General features: G+C 36.6%; 4 protein-coding genes across 5 annotated transcripts; 2 read left to right on the top strand and 2 right to left on the bottom strand.

Annotated features, from left to right (window-relative positions):
- The first annotated feature begins 729 nt into the window (after positions 1-729).
- On the top strand, positions 730-6,514 carry LOC122041531 (aspartate--tRNA ligase 2, cytoplasmic-like). The gene is made up of 10 exons (XM_042601239.1): positions 730-1,326; positions 1,855-1,965; positions 2,119-2,232; positions 3,207-3,497; positions 3,574-3,684; positions 3,859-3,912; positions 4,567-4,646; positions 4,733-4,848; positions 5,507-5,621; positions 6,167-6,514. The coding sequence occupies exons 1-10, from the start codon at positions 790-792 to the stop codon at positions 6,291-6,293; spliced, it is 1,656 nt and encodes a 551-aa protein (XP_042457173.1). The 5' UTR covers positions 730-789; the 3' UTR covers positions 6,294-6,514.
- Positions 6,515-8,181: 1,667 nt separating this feature from the next.
- LOC122041529 (transmembrane 9 superfamily member 11-like) lies at positions 8,182-10,814 on the bottom strand. The gene is made up of 2 exons (XM_042601238.1): positions 10,657-10,814; positions 8,182-10,503 (listed from the first exon to the last, which is right to left on the bottom strand). Exon 2 carries the CDS (start codon positions 10,477-10,479, stop codon positions 8,467-8,469), a length of 2,013 nt encoding a protein of 670 aa, XP_042457172.1. The 5' UTR covers positions 10,480-10,503; positions 10,657-10,814; the 3' UTR covers positions 8,182-8,466.
- Positions 10,815-14,062: 3,248 nt separating this feature from the next.
- Positions 14,063-16,899, bottom strand: LOC122041528 (60S ribosomal protein L39). 2 transcript variants are annotated; one of them, XR_006129003.1, is made up of 4 exons: positions 16,881-16,899; positions 14,619-14,747; positions 14,424-14,527; positions 14,063-14,337 (listed from the first exon to the last, which is right to left on the bottom strand). XR_006129003.1 is itself a non-coding variant. In XM_042601237.1 (3 exons), exons 1-3 carry the CDS (start codon positions 14,619-14,621, stop codon positions 14,289-14,291), a joined length of 156 nt encoding a protein of 51 aa, XP_042457171.1. In that variant the 5' UTR covers positions 14,622-14,747; the 3' UTR covers positions 14,063-14,288. The 2 variants fall into 2 exon arrangements, 1 of the variants encoding a protein (XP_042457171.1); XM_042601237.1 differs by lacking the exon at positions 16,881-16,899.
- A 50-nt stretch (positions 16,900-16,949) lies between these two features.
- On the top strand, positions 16,950-18,277 carry LOC122041527. The gene has a single exon (XM_042601236.1). It carries the CDS (start codon positions 17,026-17,028, stop codon positions 18,133-18,135), a length of 1,110 nt encoding a protein of 369 aa, XP_042457170.1. The 5' UTR covers positions 16,950-17,025; the 3' UTR covers positions 18,136-18,277.
- Positions 18,278-18,528: the final 251 nt, after the last annotated feature.

Genomic DNA, 18,528 nt, shown 5'->3' with positions numbered 1-18,528 from the left:
CGGTATAGCTTTTAATATTATTTTGTGATAATTTCTTGTAAACATTTGCGCTATTATAGTTGTTGTCCAAAGTAAACGTTCAACGAGCGTGAGCCTTGGAGTAGGAGTCACCCTAGGCTCTGAACCAAGTAAATCTTGGAGTTCTCTGTGTGTGTGTGATTTTATTTTAATTTCCGTTGCTCAACTCGATACGTTTTCGAATCCAAAAATTGTGAAAGTCACGAATGCTATTCACCCCAACGCTTTTCGATCCAACAAATATAACTATTTATAATCCTTGTATGTAATGTTTGATTTTATTTGGTATCTATTATTTTTTATAAGTAATGTAATTTATATTATTATAAAATGATAAAAATATCCTGAGACCTTTACGGTAGGCGGCGGCGATGGGCGCCGGCCGATGACCGACGGCGACCGGTGGTCGACGATGACAACAACATCGGTGATAAGTTGATATAGAAAATAGACTAAGAGTATATTTAAAATTTTATTAAGCATTCCCTTGGAATATTTTGATGGCCCCATATATTCCATATTATAAAATTTTATTGTTTTTATAATTTAGAATACATTATATTATAATTTTAAAATTTATTAAATAAAATAATTAATATTATAATTAATTTTGATTACCTTGATTATTACCCGATAAGAAAAAACAGAAAAATAATTCGACGACGATGGTCGAGTTGACGACCATCTAATCTGCTGATGTATAAAGTATAAACAGGTGGGAACTGGGAAAGTCGAAAAAGCAGTGCTAGGGTTTGCTTACCGTAGCTAGTGATGGCGTCAACCGATCCCGCGACCGCCCCCCAACCACCTCCGCTGACCGCCGATGGAGTCGCCGACGAGTTGGCCGGGACCACCCTCAGCAAGAAGCAGGCCAAGAAGCTGGCCAAGAAGGAGGCCAAGGAGGATCGCAAGCAGCAGTCTTCCGCGTCGACAGCCGCCGGTCGGGATAATCTCGCGGAGGCTGATCCATTCGCCACCAATTACGGCGACGTCCTGGTCGAGGAGATCCAATCCAAGGCCATCAGCGGCCGGGAGTGGACTGAGATCAGCGCGCTGGAGACCCGGGACTCTGGCCAGTCGGTGCTCATCCGGGGAGTCGCCCAGACGATTAGGCCGGTGAGCAAGAAAATGGCTTTTCTTGTCCTGAGGCAGTACATGAGCACAGTCCAGTGTGTGCTCTCTGTCGATAAGGAGTCTGTGAGCCCTCAAATGGTGAAATTCGCCACAGCGCTCAGCAAGGAATCAATTGTAGACATTCAGGGGATAGTTTCAGTTCCCAAAGATCCGATAAAGGGAACAACCCAGCAAGTAAGTTGCTCGTCCTTGTATTCTTTTGCCATCAAGTGCTGTCTGTGTTTGAAAGTTCAAATTTTTGTCGATGAAATTGACGTTTGCTGCGAAGAATTGATCCTTCATTGTGAATGTTACCATTTATCAAATACTATAAAATAGGGAATTCAGAGATCAGAGAGTACTAATTGGTAATTCAAGAAGATAGTCAAAATTACTGTTGCTTCTTGCATCTAGTTTTTTTCTCTAGTTGAACGTTTCCAACTTTTATCAGGAGTTCTTCAATATACTTCACGTGCCAATACGAGATTGCTCAACTTGCTAATTGTTTCCCTAACTTTTCTAACATCAGACAGACGTCAGTTTTACTTGTTTGTTAGCTGTATGCACGATCATACACTTCTTCTATGCTACTTACTTAATTCGGGTGCCTTAGTATGTTATGTAAACAACATAAGACATGTCTTTTACATGGAAGAGATTGTTGGCTTAGTAAATGTACATTTAAGTGGAAAGTCAATTTAATCACTTAATACTTGTTTGCAGGTGGAAGTTCAAATTAAAAAATTATATTGTGTCAACAGATCTGTGCCTAATCTTCCTATTAATATTGAAGATGCAGCACGGAGCGAGAAAGAAATTGAAAAGGCAGAACAGGTTAGTAATGAAATTTGATTCCTTTACTTATGAAATTTTAAATTCTTTAAAAAGAAGTGGTTTTATACTGGAAGTGAAACATTGAGTTCTTTATTTTTGTGAAATAAACCAAAAATTTCATTTTCTAACTTTCAAGACAACTCTGAATGACAGACTGGAGAGCAATTTGTTCGTGTTGGTCAAGATACACGTTTGAATTACAGAGTTCTTGACATACGGACTCCTGCAAACCAGGCAATTTTTCGCATTCAGTGTCATGTGGAGGATGTAAGCTTCTACTCATGTTCCACATCTGGCTTTTCCAAATAAATTTTCTTTTGTGCTAAGGAAATCTACATCAATAAATAAATTTTGTTCAAATTTAGTTTCTTAAATACTTCTGCAACTTGTTACTAGATGCACCTTATGGTTAACAATGATATATTTATTATTTCTTTTTGTTTAATTTCTTGTCTAGAGACCCTTTGTAAAAAACTTTTTGAATTTCCATAGGCCATCCATTTGTGCCATGTGCTGATATATGGTCGGTATTTTTCCTGTCAAATTCTTGTGATTAACTAAAATTGGCTTATCCTTACCACTTCACCGTGATAAAGAATAGTCTCACACCAAATGTGGTGTGAGGACGCCTCATGGTCAAGTCAAATAAAAAAAACTAAAGTTGACTTGCTGTTTGCAATCTTGAAATAGAAGCAGCATTGTTTGTTACATGGGAGTATCCACTTCTTAAGGTCTGTATCCACTCAATGCATTACATGCAGTCTTTTTCATCAGCATATATTGGAATGAGGATTTGCCTTTAAATTCTTGATCACTGGTCTCAACCTCAAGTGAGAAATAAACTGCATTGACAAGGGTGTAATTCTTCATTATAAGATATGCTCGAAGGAATCGTGTAAAAAAGACCTAAAAAGTTTTTTTTTTTTTTTACTTCATTTCTATCTTAATTAATAATTTTTAGGGGCCTTTTTGAACTATATAAGGGCAATAAGGTAGGAGAGTTTTCTATTGATTTACATGTAAAATACCTCTTCTTAAAATGCATTTGATTTTAGGTCACGGGTTCAAATCCTGGAAACAGCCTCTTGCAAAAAGCAAGGTAAGGCTGCGTACAATGGATCCTTCCCCGGGACCCCGCATAGCGGGAGCTTCGTGCACTGGGCTATCCTTTTTTTAAAATGCATTTGATTGAGATAATTTTGTGAAAATGTGTTTTATAAATATTTTAACCATATGTCTAGGTGTTTAGGCGATTTCTGCGATCTGAGGGATTTGTTGGAATACATACTCCAAAGTTGATAGCTGGTTCTAGTGAAGGTGGTGCAGCTGTATTCAAGCTTGACTACAAGGGGCAACCTGCATGCTTAGCACAATCACCTCAGCTGTACAAACAAATGGCAATTTGTGGGGGCTTTGGACGTGTATTTGAAGTTGGATCTGTTTTTAGAGCTGAAGATTCATACACTCACAGACATTTATGTGAATTTGTTGGGCTTGATGTTGAAATGGAAATTAAAGAGCACTATTTTGAGGTAAGATTGGTTGGTCCCATCCTCTGACAAAGTATGCAATGGAAAACTTTTGAAATTCTCTTAATGTTTCTTGCAGGTTTGTGATATTGTGGATCATTTGTTTGTCGCAATGTTTGATGACCTGAATGAGAACTGCAAAACTGAACTTGATGCCATCAATAAGCAATACCCTTTTGAACCTCTGAAGGTAAAGGCTGTGGCGTTTATGTTATCAAAAGATAATAAACCTTCTAATAAAAATCTTCTAGAAAACTGATGCTTGTCTAGTGGTATATTATGTTTTTTTTTCTTCACAGTAGAATGTCTTTTCTTTATTTTCTTTTAATGGTGTTTTCTAATTCCATTTTATGTTATCTTTCAGTACCTGAGAAAGACTCTGAGACTTAATTTCCAGGAAGGCATTCAAATGCTTAAGGTGCATATCCTTTACTATAATTTAGGAACTTGTTTATTTTTATTATCTCCTTGTTGAACTTATGATCCATCACTTCTTGCCATTATGTTGTGACCATGGATATGTTGTGTCCTACTTGTCTACTTTGTTCTCACTTGGTACTGAGAGATAATGCAATGAAGATTAGGCTGTTGGTTTCTGGTTTTTGTAGCTTGGAAATGAAATCCAACTTTAACATGTGAAAGAAGAGATTATAGCGTATGTGACTTGTCCTTCCCCAAATGAATCTCCTCGCCATGGGCATCGCATAGCATACCTATGTCATAACATCTACAAAGGTCATGCAACTATTTCCTTGGCACCTGCTTGATCAAACCAACCATTTCGAGTATAACCACATATATAGATTTTCAATTAATTACTCTATAACTTTTTACAGTAATAAACCTTAAGGAAAATTCAATTTCCATTGTTAGAAACAATGTCTTATAATTCTTATGAGAAATAAATGCTAGTGTTTCAAATACCTCACAAGTTATGCTTTTCTGTGCTTGACAATCATGCTGTTCTCAATTTTTTCGAGGGCCGTTACCACTTTTGCCTACTTTGGTAGATTCTTACCATTATTCCCATGTATGTTCTCAACTAAAGAAGTTAGTTTGACTGGTTCTACAGGAGGCTGGAGTAGAAGTTGATCCTCTAGGTGACCTGAACACAGAGGCTGAGAGGAAATTGGGCCGGCTTGTTCGTGAAAAGTAGTTTTGTTTTCCCTTCCTTCTGATTCATTTTCTGGTTGTATCAGAAGCATTGCTCAAATTCCTTATTTTTCTTTCTAACACAGGTATGACACTGATTTCTACATCCTATATCGGTATCCTTTGGCTGTAAGACCATTCTACACTATGCCCTGCTACGATGATCCAGCATACAGTAACTCGTTTGATGTTTTTATTCGAGGTGTGAACTATAAATGCTCATTTTTGTCATTTTTTTTTTTCAGTCGCAGCATTTAAATCTATCTTAAAATTATTTTATCTTGTACTTATGCAGTTACTTGCCATGTTCGTGTGCTTGTAAAAGCAAGTTAAAATAAGTCAAAATTCTTCAAGATTAACTAGAAACTCCATCATAGTACAACAGCTGTGACTTTCACCATCATCCCACAATGCTTATATAATATTTAGTGTCTCAGAAACTACTTCATAGAACATAGGTGCAGGAGTGAGGACAGATCCATGATCTCTTTCTTGATACAAGAGGTGGTGTCATAGAATAACATTTGTATTAAAAGTGCATTTGCAGCTGCTGCCAGTCAAATCATTGCCTTGTTTTCTTAGTTACATCCATGTATTTCTGGGAAATAAAGAATTCATTATGATGAGTTATGAGCAGAATTAAGGTAATTAAATTTGTTACAATGCAATGCCAAATTGAGTTATTACTTTCCTCTTTGGCTTGCCATAGCTCTGTAAACTACATACCGGATCAGCCATTTACATGATTGAAAGCAGGTTGCCAAATTTGTTGCAGTTACATTGTCTTCTGAATCACTTCCAGAGATTTTGAAATATAGCAGAATTAGGACTTATCCACTCTAATTGTCTTTTTCTTTTAGGTGAGGAAATAATCTCAGGGGCTCAAAGAGTACACCTCCCAGAACTGTTGACCACTCGTGCAGAGGCATGCGGAATCGAAGTAAAAACAATATCATCGTACATTGACTCCTTCCGGTATATATCTTTCTTGATTGCTATTTTTCATCTTATACCATTGTCATTTTATATGACCGTTTCCCTTTATGGTTGCAAAGATTCTAGAATTTATGTCATATAATTTGGTTTGCACGAAGACCCATAATGGTGGTGCTTTTAGTAGATTAAATTGTGATCCTTTTCACTTGAAATACTTTTCTGGACAGTAAAAACAATTTTCTTGTTAAGTAGTTTATTTTCCAATGTATGGATATCCATAGTTAAAAAAACTATTTCTGATATTTGATCGTCCATGTAAATATTTTTGAACTGAGGTTCATCCTGTGTGAAGTTGCATGTCCTTTAAACCCTGGTCGGACTGTTATTACAATCGACACAACTTACACTCGACGATGCAATGTTCAAATGATACTTTCAAGCTTATTTATTTTGAAGATTGTTGATTCACTTTATGATAAAAGTGCAAAGAAGAACCAAGTTCAACAATTATGTGGCATGTTACTGAAAACAATTTTTGGATTACTTCTTCGTTTCTGTTTGTGTTCAATGGGCTATCTTTTCAGGTATGGCGCTCCTCCTCATGGTGGATTCGGCGTCGGCTTGGAGCGTGTGGTTATGCTGTTCTGCGCCCTCAATAATATCCGGAAAACAGCCCTCTTCCCCCGTGATCCTCAGAGGCTGGTTCCATGAGAAGAAATTCTAACCCAATAACTTGCTTCTATCATTTGGCCAATTTCAAGGACATTCTTCAGGTCCTTTTGCCACTCAATCACTATATTTAATAACTTTTCAATTCATACAAGTTAGTTTTTTTGTTTTGTTTTTGTTTAAATTAAACAGCTATGCAAACTTATGTACAAGATGTACGATTTCATTGCCCATGGGAGTTTTTTGTTTTTTGATTTTTTTTATGTTTCTAATTTTCTCCTTTGCCAAGTAAATAAAGCAATTTAATTATCTCCTCTTTATTCTCTACTTGAACTCCCGTTTACTTAGATAGACAACACGTCCTTGTATGCGTGAACACATACAATGACAAAGAACTAAAAAAAAAGTGTTTTTCCCTGAAAATTTGCTTTTGCGAATCCGCACAACGATAATATATATATATATATATATATATATATATATATATATATATATATATATATATATATATATATATATATTGATGTTCTAGGAATTAGGCGTATTTAATTGATGAGTTTAAGAATGAGAATGAAATAATAATAAAAATTAATATTTAGATTGTGGGATTGAGAATGATAATTTGAGAATGATTTTTAAATTTATGAAAATTAATAAAATTTATATAATTAAATGGGTTTTATTTTCATTTCTATTCTTAATTTAGTTTTATGGAAATTTTATTTTAATTATTAGGATAAATTGAAAAGCTTTGATGGAATGTCGAAACATACAAGTTTTGAATGACATTTAAACGCTCCTGGTCTAGAAAGTCTGTTCCGTTTCTTACCATCCCATCGTTGTACGGAGGTTAATATCCTTACATAAGGAAGACCTTAGCTTGGATAATTTACTCTAATAGAGAATATTTATACCTTTTTAATAAATTTAAGCTTCCATCCTTCTAATTTACCGAATGGAAAACTTCAAGATAAACTTTTCCTCTTTTCAAATAAACAAAAGAATCCAATTGTTGACTCCTTTCCATCCATACACTTCCATTATGCACACATTATCAAAAAGAATTATGAGCAAAAAGTAATATTAAAAGCACATCCATTATTTACATTTTTATCATATGACACTTCTTATTAAATAAATAAATGAGTACCCTTCAAAAAAATAAAAAAATATAAGTATCTCTTATATTAAAAATATTCTTAAATTCAGTGTTATTGTAGATGTTATCAACTGTCTCATTGTTTAATTTATTTATTAAAATCTTATTTTAATTAGATTATCATTCAAAAAATTAAAATCTAAATAATATAAAATCATTATTATTGTAGAAGTTATTCTACAATTATAAAAATTAACATCAGCTTCTATATGACCCAAGGATTATATAATATATTTATAAAAGCGAGTTACTAGTTTATAATTATAAATACTAGCAACTAACTGCTACACGATCAAATAATATAAGAGTATTTTAGACAGATAATTTTAAAAGGAATATAGAGTGCTCCTATGATTAAAAACTAGTTTATATATAGAGTATTTTAGACAAATAATACTAGCAACTTACTACTTTTTTTTTTTTTTATTTTTTTTTAAAAAAAGAGTGCTCCTATGATTAAAAACGTAAATGATGGACAACCTTTTTGATTTTTGCCTTAGAATTATTGCAGTGGTTCATGGACAAATAATGAGCAACAGATCCAAATGCTGTAATTTTTCTTTTGCATGCACGCTAAATATTAGTGATTAGTAAATTAAGTCCTACTATTAATCCACCACCATAGTAACCAAATGGATATAATTTAGAAAAAAAGAGAATGTAAAATTAATGAAGCTAATGGACAAAAAGAGATTAGCAAACCACAAGAACTTAACACAGGTACACAGTACAAAACAAAAAATCAATACAACGTGCATGTACCTAAACAGCTAAGAATCAAATGGGCAATTCTCATTTATGTTTATGACATAAAAAACAGAATTTAACAAAAAATGACAGTGACAAAGGAAGCAAATGATCCAACAAGTACATTCTATGACTAAAAAGTTCTAAGACAGGTATAAAAAAAACGCAGCTATTAATGATAACACACATACAATCTACCATATTCCTTGTAGATTCCTCAAGCTACAGACATCTTCTCTATAATAATCTGTTCCAGTTGTGCCAATGGATTCATGCCTTCAGTTCCAGAGCTCTTGTTTCAGAAGTAGCTCAGTCGAGTTTGACAGATGAGAAGAGGTAGTGAACAAAACAGAAGGACGAAATGAATCCAACTGTACCAGTAGCAAGCATGATAGCAGTGACCATGAACAATGAGTAGCCAAGGTAGAGTGTGGCAGACACAGGACCACTCAAGCTCTTAAGATCGAATACTAGATAGTTGATCGAGTATAAGAAGATGTAGATAGCTACGGATCCTGAAGAGAAGAAGGATTTCCACCACCATTTCCAATCCTCCACACACAGATGCATGTAGGTCAGAACTAGAGAAACCTCCGCACAGACGACGACAAGGAGAATCAACACAATTAAGAGAAACCCGAAGACGTAGTAGACTCGGCCCATCCAGAGACTGGACATTATGAAGAAGAGCTCGATGAACAGAGTGCCGAATGGCAGAGTCCCAGCTCCGATAACCAGCATCCATGATGGGTACTTCTGCGGAGGGATCTCACGAGGAATTTGATTAGTCCGGACAGGGAACTCAATATGTGATGCCTTGGCGCCGATGTATCCACCAGTAAGAGTAAGTGGAACTGAGATGCAGAACCACAGAAGCAGCAGCACAATGAACAAGGAAATTGGGATCGCACCAGTGCTATGGCTGCCCCAAAGCAGGAAATTCAATGTGGTGAGGATGAGGAAGGCGATGCCGGGGAAGAAACAAGCTACGCGCCAGGAAACAGCAATCCAACCAGAATGATTCCCTCCTTTGATTGTCTTCCACATCCTAACAGCGACATACCCCGCTGCAATTCCAAGAATCAAGTAGAAGAACAACATCCCTGTGACGAGGGTGCCCCGAGATGCCGGGGACATGAATCCAAGTGCCGCGAAGAAGATGGTGACAACTGCCATGCCAAGAATCTGCACACCATCACCCACCATAACGCAAAGCAACATTGGGTGGCTTGGGGCCCTGAAGACATCTCCAACAACAAGTTTCCAGCCAGAGAGCTCCTCGTTCATCTGCGCTTGCGCCTCCTTATCCAGCTCTTCGTACCGGGTAAGATCCCTTCGGACAGTTCTCAATAAGATCACAAGAACGATGCCGGCCAAGAAAGCAATTACCATTAATGAATTAAGGATAGAGAACCAGTGGACCTTGGCTCCCTCCATCTTCAAATAAGCATCCCAGCGAGAGGGCCACTTGATATCACTCTCGACGAAGGCAACCTCATAGGTGAAGACTATAGGTTGGTTCTCGTTCACCTTCATGGCCACAGTAGTAGGATCGCATTCGACCTTTGCCGGGTACTTGTCATACATCTTCAAATTCTTAGTTTTCTCGAGATTGTGAAGGACGCTGCATGGCACGACCTCGAATCCAACCACCATCCAGCCTGCGTTTCCAGATCTCGACTTATCTGCGGTCTGGATCACATCGGCTGCGTCACCGGTGCTTCCGACCACCCTCGCCACATTGGTCTCTTCGTACTTGTGCACCAAAACAGTGAACTTTAGATGGTTGAACACATAGTAGGAATTGGCAGCTCTGACTCCGATTGGGTAGCCCGTCCACCGGAGGACGAAGTCGTCCTTCCTCGCGTACCGAATCGCCGGTAGGTTCTCGAGGATGACGTTGACCTGGTACATCTCATCGATCCGCTTCTTGAGGAGGTTGAAATCTTCAGCAGAAAGGGGTTTCGTTTGGCAGACGAAGACATCGGAATCGTTGGTGAACATCTTGAACTGGTAAGGGGAGTTCTCGATGCGGTCTCCCATGAGGAGCTCCCCTAGATTCTCGGCGCTGTCCTTGATTCCATCTTGAGGGCGGCAGAAGGGGAGACTGTAGTAGCTGAAAGGAAGCTCCGTCTCGATGGAGGTAAGCGAGTTGACCTTCACCGGCAGGACCTCTCCGACCGGATACTCGTGAGGGTAGCTTCCGGGTAGATAAAACCCGTCGCCAAATCGAAGAAAGGCCAGGCAGCAGAAAACAACGAACCAGGAGGCAGATCCGAAGAAAGATGTCATCTTGTTGCCGGATCCGAGAGCAAAACTCATCCCCAGTCGGATTCTCTCACAGATCTGAGGAAAATGAGATGGTAAACAGATCGAGAAGAGAAAATCTAGGATTTTTCTTTTGAAGGCATATAGAATCAGATCTGGCAATATCCACGTCGGTTTCGATGACGAAAACGAGAAAAAGATCAATGAACAGAATTAGAGGTGAGATCTAACCTTAGCGTGCTTGCGGGCGTGACTTCGATCGGAGATCCAGATCCACCGACGGAGGTAGCCGATGGGGATTCGAGGAGAGAGCAGACGAAGCCGTAATTTATGGCTGCGATCGTGGAAACTGTTCAAGGCGGAGTAAACTTGCCAAAATTAATCATTTTACATAATTGTCTATATATTTTGTTTTTCTTCAAAATAGTCTTCTGTTAAAATTATTATAACTTTCCTCGGAATTTCTAAAATCATTAATCATTTTATCTTTTATTTATTGTTACCATTTTTATTTTATTAAATAAAAAACTAGGGCTGACAATATTAAACTCGTTTTAGATGCCAAGTTTTTTGACCGTCGAGTACTTTTTTTTTTTAATTTATCCTAATGATTTAGAAAAATTTTATGAGATTAAATTGATCATCCAAAGATAATCATAATTATGTTTATCATTTTATTTTAATGTTAAAATTTATAATTTTAAACTAAGCACCTGACGATTTTATATATCTAGATTATACATATCATTTTTTAGTTAGTTATCGATCTTTTCAATGATGCCCTTTTAAGGGCTAAGAGCATCCACAATGCTCCTATTAATAAGGTGTTATAATATTCTTTTAATATTAATATTATTGTGAAGGAATGTTATAACACCTCCTTCATCTTGAACAAAGTCAGATCCATCTAAAATTTTCTTGATAAAAAAAAATTCTATTTATTTATTGGTTGGACTGAATCCTATCTATTTAATAGGTAAAATTCAACTCATCCAATCAATGAATAAATAAGGGACAAATATTCTGAATTAGAGGATCCCTGGACCAGAGGACCAAGGCTGGCCTACTTAGTGTATTATTATTAATTTTTAAAATTTAATTATTCAAAAAAAAAACTAAAATTAGAATAAAATGGATAAATAATAAAATATGAGTATATTTATTATTATTATTATTATTTTAAACAATAATAATTTGATTTTTATACAAGTTTGTTTTTTCAACGATTTCGACTTGTATTTTATATTATTTTATTTAATTACAGTTTTTTATTTAATTCAAATTAAATTTAAAAATTTTAAAAATTTAAAATAAATATATATTTTTTGAAATGTATTTAAATTTTAAGATGGTATATTGTAAGATTTATAAATAATGAATATTAATGTTAAAAAAAATATATATTAAAGAAATATATATTATAATAAATATGTGATTGTAATTTTTTTATTCTCTATCCGCCTGATCAAACCTCCAATGGCCAAGGAAAGAGCCATGGACTGAAGAGTATTTGATAATTTAAAAAAACAGAGTGCTTAATTTAAATCTTTAAAGTGTTGTTGAAATTAATAAATAGCCGAAGACAGAATTTGAAATTAATACACGACTATCTGAAAATATAAATAAATTGTACAGATTAAAATTAATTTTAATAACCTTAACAATTAGTAATGTAACAACATTTAATTTTTTTAACAAGTCTAATTAATCTTAAATGACATAACCGATAATTATCATCGGATTACACATTTTAAATTTTTTGAAAGACAAATAATATAGCGTAGAATAAATATATACGACATATTCTTATAAATAGATAAATTAATTATATTAATAATCAACAGAGGAAATAAAAATTGACAAATTTAATTTAAAATTTAAAAAGGTAATTTGAAAAGAACTTATAAAGGATAAAATAAAATGCAATTCATTAAAGAGAAAATCATCCATTTATCATTTTCAAAAAGCCTTAGTATCAAGCAAGCCAAAGATCATAATTTTAATGAAGCAACTACCTGTTAATACCTCTAAAAATACAAGAATATTCCTCTAGTCAACGGTAAATTATAGACTGATGTTATAAACGTAATCATATTTTACTATAATTTAAAAATAAAAATCATTGCCACAATAAGAACAAGAATCATTAATAAAATTTTCAAAGTCCCCACAAGGATAATAAGAACAAGAATCATTAATATAATTTTCAAAGTCCCTACAAGGATATCCAGTTGATTAATTCTTGAGGTAGGCATGTCCTCTAAAAAAATTCCTCCGACCCCTTATGTCTAATCATCTTTACTACCATTAATAAAGTTTTACTCATTAATTGATTTAGTCTTAGTTTCAAAGGATCACGAGGAAGAGATGAAACACCAGTAAAAGGAAAAGATTTGAGGACTGAAGGCCTTTCTGAGTGACTAAAAGCAAAAAAAAATGAATAAATAAATAAATAAATAAATAAAGACAGACTCATTTTCATGGGGAGCTTACTTTTGTATGAATGGCATAAGGGACTCTGGATACATAGGGACATCTTTGTAGGCCAATGATGGAGATATAGAATATAGGTGAGTAAACTATTATTCACTAAGGGATAAGAAAATTTTAGCCATTAGTTGCATCTACAAGTTACAAATTGATAGTCTCATTTGAGGGAGCTGTTACAAGTAGTATCAAAGTATACCAATCATAAAAATTACTTTATAATTATTATTTTCTTTGTCCCCATTACTTAATATTACTATAAGTGTATTTACTAGCCTATTTTCATTTTATTATGCATATTTGTAAAGATTTAATTTATTAAAATTTTTATTGTTAATTTATTTTATATATTTAAATTATAATTACATTTATAAATTATGTTACTAATTTCATAAAAAAAATACAATAAAATATTAAAAATTTTGATATGCATAGATGGAAAAAACATCACCCATTACACTGATATATACAAAATAAAAATAGTAATGACACTGAATCAAAATATTACTAATAAAAATTTAAAAACACGAATAACACTAAACCTAACAAACAACTATAAATAAAAATGATACTAATAGAATATAATATATATATATATATATATAGATATTAGTTGGATCCAACATTTTTAAAAAATTAATCTATCAAATATCAAGGAAGTATTAATTTTAAATATAATAATTATCATATAAAAATGTTAATAAATTAAAATGTAGGTTGATAATTAAACTATGAATAAAAAAAATAGAATATTCTAATGAATATTCGTTTTTGGTATGATATGGTGTAACTGGATTGGAGTTGAAATAATATTTGGTGTTGAAATTGTAATATTTTAGTGTGAAAATTATATCTAATATGATGTTTGTTGTTGAAGATGGGTTTAAGGTCCTTTAATTTGTAAGTCGACTGGAATCAATAGTTTCGCCATCCGTAACTAGTGTTTCTGAAATATTCAAAAGGTGTCTAATCATGCTGATTGCTGCATAGGAGATGTACTAGTGTGTAGCATCAAGATCTAATGCAAGTCTATTCTTAGAGGATGCAGTTATGGCCATAGTCTAGGACAAGAAATATCATGAAGTAAAATACTGATATACAATGAGTGATTGAAAGAGGATCATTCAAAATACCTATAAAGATAAGTAGAGACAAAGAACACCATTCAAATGCTACTTCAAATCACGAAGAAGCCAATTTTAAAGTATTTATGCATCACAGTAAATCTCAGGTGTGATATAAATTTCACTTTAAAAACAATCTCCACTAGACTCAGACACACATAATAACATGAAAATCCGTTAAAATAAGGCATGATTCATGTGAAAGCTGACCAAAACAATCAAGAAGGACAAACGGGTGAATCAGGCGCAACCTCAAAACCCTAACTTGGTTCGACGCCAATGCCTGCGCTTCGCGTTGTACCTGAACAACCAAGCGAAACAATCCGTTAACAGATCAGTGGCTAGGGAAAAAAAAAGAGAGGCAACAACCAACTAAAGCAGACGCACCTGATGGTGTTGTCCGTCCGCAGGCGGATCCAGTGAGGAATTGGCCTGTTCTGCCTCATCTTCTTCGCCAGCTTCTTCTTGATCCGGAACGTCTTGTGTGATGGCTAAAAACCAGAAATTAAGATGAAAAACTCGATTTGACCATTCGAATCGACATGATCGAAGAAATGGAGGAGACGGCGAGGAGATTCTTACCATTTCCGCTGCTGATAAGAGCTCCGGGCGGCCGCAGCGAAACCTTGGAGTCGAAGCAAACTAAAGAAACCCTACGTTGGAGGATCCGTTCGCCTATATACACCCTGATAGAAAGGGCCTTCTAATGGCCTAATTCGGCCCATGTTATTTTTTTTTATCGAGATAATAATAATAATAATAATAATAATAATAATAATAATAATAATAATAGAGTTGTTTTAATTTTTATTTTTAAAATTGCATTTCTTTCAATTACTTATTGCTTTGAGGTGCAACAATGTTGAATATTTTACTGCCACGGTAAAATGGATCTAGTTGGTGTCGATGATACTAGATTAAATGTTATCACCTTTTACTCTTTAGTTTTTGAAGTTTGATTTTTAATCTAATGAGTTTCTTAAATGTTTTTTTTCTAGTAACGATCACCTATTAATCAAGTTTTGGTCCACAAGTTGATTAACTTGTCTTAGTCTCATTAATTTCCAATCATCTAAATTAATTCATAATTAAGTTCTTGATTAGAAAAAAAAATCAAAGTTGATTATCCACAAACAACTTTGAACTCTACCCATAGTTAATAATATATTAACATGGTAGTTGACATTGTAAATTACACAGAAATAACTAGACTACTAGATCTCAAGAATATTCCTGTTATGATTTCAACTAATAGTCAAGTTGTTTTTTAAAACTCAAACCTAACAATGACCTTCTAGAATTAACTTAATGTTAACCATTTGGTAAAAACATTGAAACATTATTACTAATAATCTTGTTTAAAATCGATGAAGATAAAATATTGGAGACGTGACATAGATGTTGATCTCGCTATCCAAATATAACTTTGAAGCACTTCTATGTGTCAAGAGGAGCGTTAGTGACCGAGCAAAGGAAGAGTTCCCAACATATATCCTCCGATGCTCAAGTCAATGATTACTAAAGATGATGAATAGTATTACGAATGAATAGTAAAAATTGTGTAGTCTCACATAATATGAGCGTACCCGCGTCTATAAATAGAGATCCTTTTTTATAGTGTTATTGTTTATCTGTAGTCTGTACACAATTCTAGAAAAGGATAGACCATAAAGATGTTCTGACACCTCTCTCAAAATGGACCCGCAATTTCTGCGTTTATTAGAGAGGAAGCTTCTGATGTGCAATCTGCATATAGAATATTCATTGCCTTTCGTACCACAAAATGTTAAAAAGGAATATGAGGTCATTGGATTGGGGGCCCACAACCCGCTTACCTGGAAAATTGCTTTTCCCATGATTCAGTCGACAGTTACTTGGTCGATCAGGCATAAAGAATGTCGTCGGGAACTCGTCCCTTACTTGGCCTATTGATTTTAACCAAAGAGTTCAATCGGACCGAGTGTCCATTTTATTCGATCGGACCATAGTTCCGATCAGTTGAACTGCTCGATCAAACTATTCAGTTATGCTATCTTAAATAAATCTTGACCCTGGAGAGTGCTGACTCTTCTTGAGCTATTCATCCATATTGAGAGGTTTGACGTCCGACCAGCTCGCTGATTCGATCGGATAACCTCTTGGCCATGGAGATTGACTGCACTGTCTTCAAGGGTTGACCATTCATTGACTTTGATCATCATGTCAGCTAACCTCCTGGACTTTGACTCAACTCGGGGGGTTATGTTATCTTAAAAAAATCTTGGTCCTAGAGAGTGCTGACTTTCTTGATCTATTCATCCATATTAAGAGGCTTGACATCCGACCGACTTGTTGGCCCGCTCGGATAACCTCTTGATCGAATGGTCTGACCGACTCATTGGGCTGGTTGAATTACTTCATGGCCGCGAAGATTAACTGTACTGATTTCAAGGATTGACTTTTCCTTAACTTTAATCCCGTATCAGTTGATCCCCCTGATTTTAACCTGATTTGGAGGCCCCTACCGCAATCGCCCTATCAGCTAAGAAGCATTGGATTTAGTCCATTGTCCAAGCATTCAACCATCAAATCTCAACTTGGTCATTGAACATTCATCAAAATGTCAAAACTCCTCCACCAAGTTTGACCTTTTCGTTTCCTTCCTACCTTTTATTTTAGTATCTCACATTTGATTTTTCTCACCCATTTATTCCAATAAGGAATATTGAGTCAATATAATCTCGAATAAAGTAAACAAAATTCAACAGCTTGTAAAAATAAGTGATATTATTATTATTAGTTGCAAATAAGCAAATATTAGACGTTAAAAATTTAGAATCTGAGGGAAGTGTTAAGGTCACCGACCTGTGAGAGTTCTCCGCCGCGGCCTTGTAGGTTTATATTGCGACCCCCTTATCCCCCTTCCCTGTGATTCTTTTCGTTCGTCTTCCGATCAAAATCAAGTTCTTGTTCAATTTCGATTCGTGAGTGTTGGATTTGGAGAGAGAGCATGCCGGATCGCATCCTGGTGTGCTTCCGGGGCGGCGGCGCGGCGGCGGCGGGGCCGTCGGTTCCGAGTTTGACGACGTCGGTGTACGAGACTTGCCTCGGGGTCGCCTGCCTCACCTGGTCCCGAGATGCCCTCGGCGTCTCCCTCTGCGCCGTTCTCCGCTTCTACGCCGATGCGGATGAGGAAAAAGAGGAGGAGGAGGAGGAGGAGGAGGAGGAGGAGGAGGTGCTTTCGTTCTGCATACGGCCGTGGTTGCTGTGGAAGCGGCTGGGGGCGCGGCGGTTCCACCTCAAGGACCGCCGCCGCGTCGACTTCAATTGGGACCTCACCCGTGCTCGCTTCCCGCCCGGAGGCGGCCCCGAGCCGGTCTCCGGGTACTCCGTCTCAGCCTCTCTCGACGGTGCGGTGCTCCTCGTCGCCGGGGATCTTGCCGACGCGGCCCCCAGGAAGTCCAAAGCCCATACGCCACAAATCTCTCTGATTCAGCCCCCGATCTCGAGGCGGGAGCACGTCGTGTTAGGGGACCACGGTGGGGGGAGATGCTACCGCACTCGGGCCAGGTTCGGCGGTCAGGATCACCAGATAGCGATCGATCTGGAAGCGAAGGAGAAGGGCCGGGAGGCTGCTATGTCGGTGGAGATCGACGGGGAGCGGATCCTGCTGGTGCGCCGCCTCCGGTGGAAGTTCCGCGGGAGCGAGAAGGTCGAGCTCGGCGACAGCAAGATCCAGGTCTCGTGGGACCTCCATAAGTGGTTCTTTCAGGCCATGGACGAAGGGGCATCCGCCGGCGCCGCTTCCGGTATGGAAGAGATAGGACAGGCCGTGTTTCTTCTCCGATTCGAGGAGGATGAGAAGCAAACGGGGAGCACAGTGTACAAAGGTTCACCGGCCGCGGGGCACAACACCGATTGGGGCAGAGGCAGCGGCGACGGCTGCGGTTGGGAAAGACAGAGGAGGAGGAGGAGGAGGAGACTGAGGAAGGCCGACTCCTCTTCCTCGTCGGCGTCGACGGGGAGCGCATCGACGGTGATTGAGTGGGCGAGCGCGGAGGAGGAGGAAATGCGGCGGGCGGAAGGCTTCTCGCTGTTGGTCTACGCTTGGAAACACTAATGACATCATCATAGCCTTTTTATTTGATTCCTGAAAAAAGTAAAAAATAAACAAAATCTTTTTCCCCATTTTCTTGTATTTAGAAAAAAAAAATGATTTTGATTTCTATTGAAGATCTTGATTAACTTCGCAAAGTGAATTGATTGATTCTTTGGTAAAGACAAAATAATGTATCAGTTTGGATTTGTTGAACAAATTTGAGTGACTAAAATGTACACGCAAATTATCTACATCAGAAAGTAGTTAACTCGTGGAAGAGATCATACAATTTATCCTTTTGTTGTGACTAAAGATCAAGTCAAATAAGTTGTACTAACCATGTCAACCTAGAAACCAAGTCAACTAGTCAGTTGCATGTTGGTAACATGTTCTTAAACCAAAATTGAATAGTTG

This window comes from Zingiber officinale, chromosome 2A (genome assembly GCF_018446385.1).
Source record: "Zingiber officinale cultivar Zhangliang chromosome 2A, Zo_v1.1, whole genome shotgun sequence".
Lineage (NCBI taxonomy): Eukaryota > Viridiplantae > Streptophyta > Magnoliopsida > Zingiberales > Zingiberaceae > Zingiber > Zingiber officinale.
This window is presented reverse-complemented; position numbering and strand designations above follow the sequence as displayed.

What these genes read in the sequence shown, in the direction of transcription:
- LOC122041531 (XM_042601239.1), top strand. Translation starts at nt 790, where the DNA reads ATGGCGTCAACCGATCCCGCGACCGCCCCCCAACCACCTCCGCTGACC. An exon ending in TAAAGGGAACAACCCAGCAA is followed by an intron (nt 1,327 to 1,854) that starts GTAAGTTGCTCG and finishes ACTTGTTTGCAG; the next exon opens with GTGGAAGTTCAAATTAAAAA. An exon ending in AAGGCATTCAAATGCTTAAG is followed by an intron (nt 3,913 to 4,566) that starts GTGCATATCCTT and finishes CTGGTTCTACAG; the next exon opens with GAGGCTGGAGTAGAAGTTGA.
- LOC122041529 (XM_042601238.1), bottom strand. Translation starts at nt 10,479, where the DNA reads ATGAGTTTTGCTCTCGGATCCGGCAACAAGATGACATCTTTCTTCGGA.
- LOC122041528 (XM_042601237.1), bottom strand. An exon ending in CGGACGGACAACACCATCAG is followed by an intron (nt 14,338 to 14,423) that starts GTGCGTCTGCTT and finishes TTGGTTGTTCAG; the next exon opens with GTACAACGCGAAGCGCAGGC.
- LOC122041527 (XM_042601236.1), top strand. Translation starts at nt 17,026, where the DNA reads ATGCCGGATCGCATCCTGGTGTGCTTCCGGGGCGGCGGCGCGGCGGCG.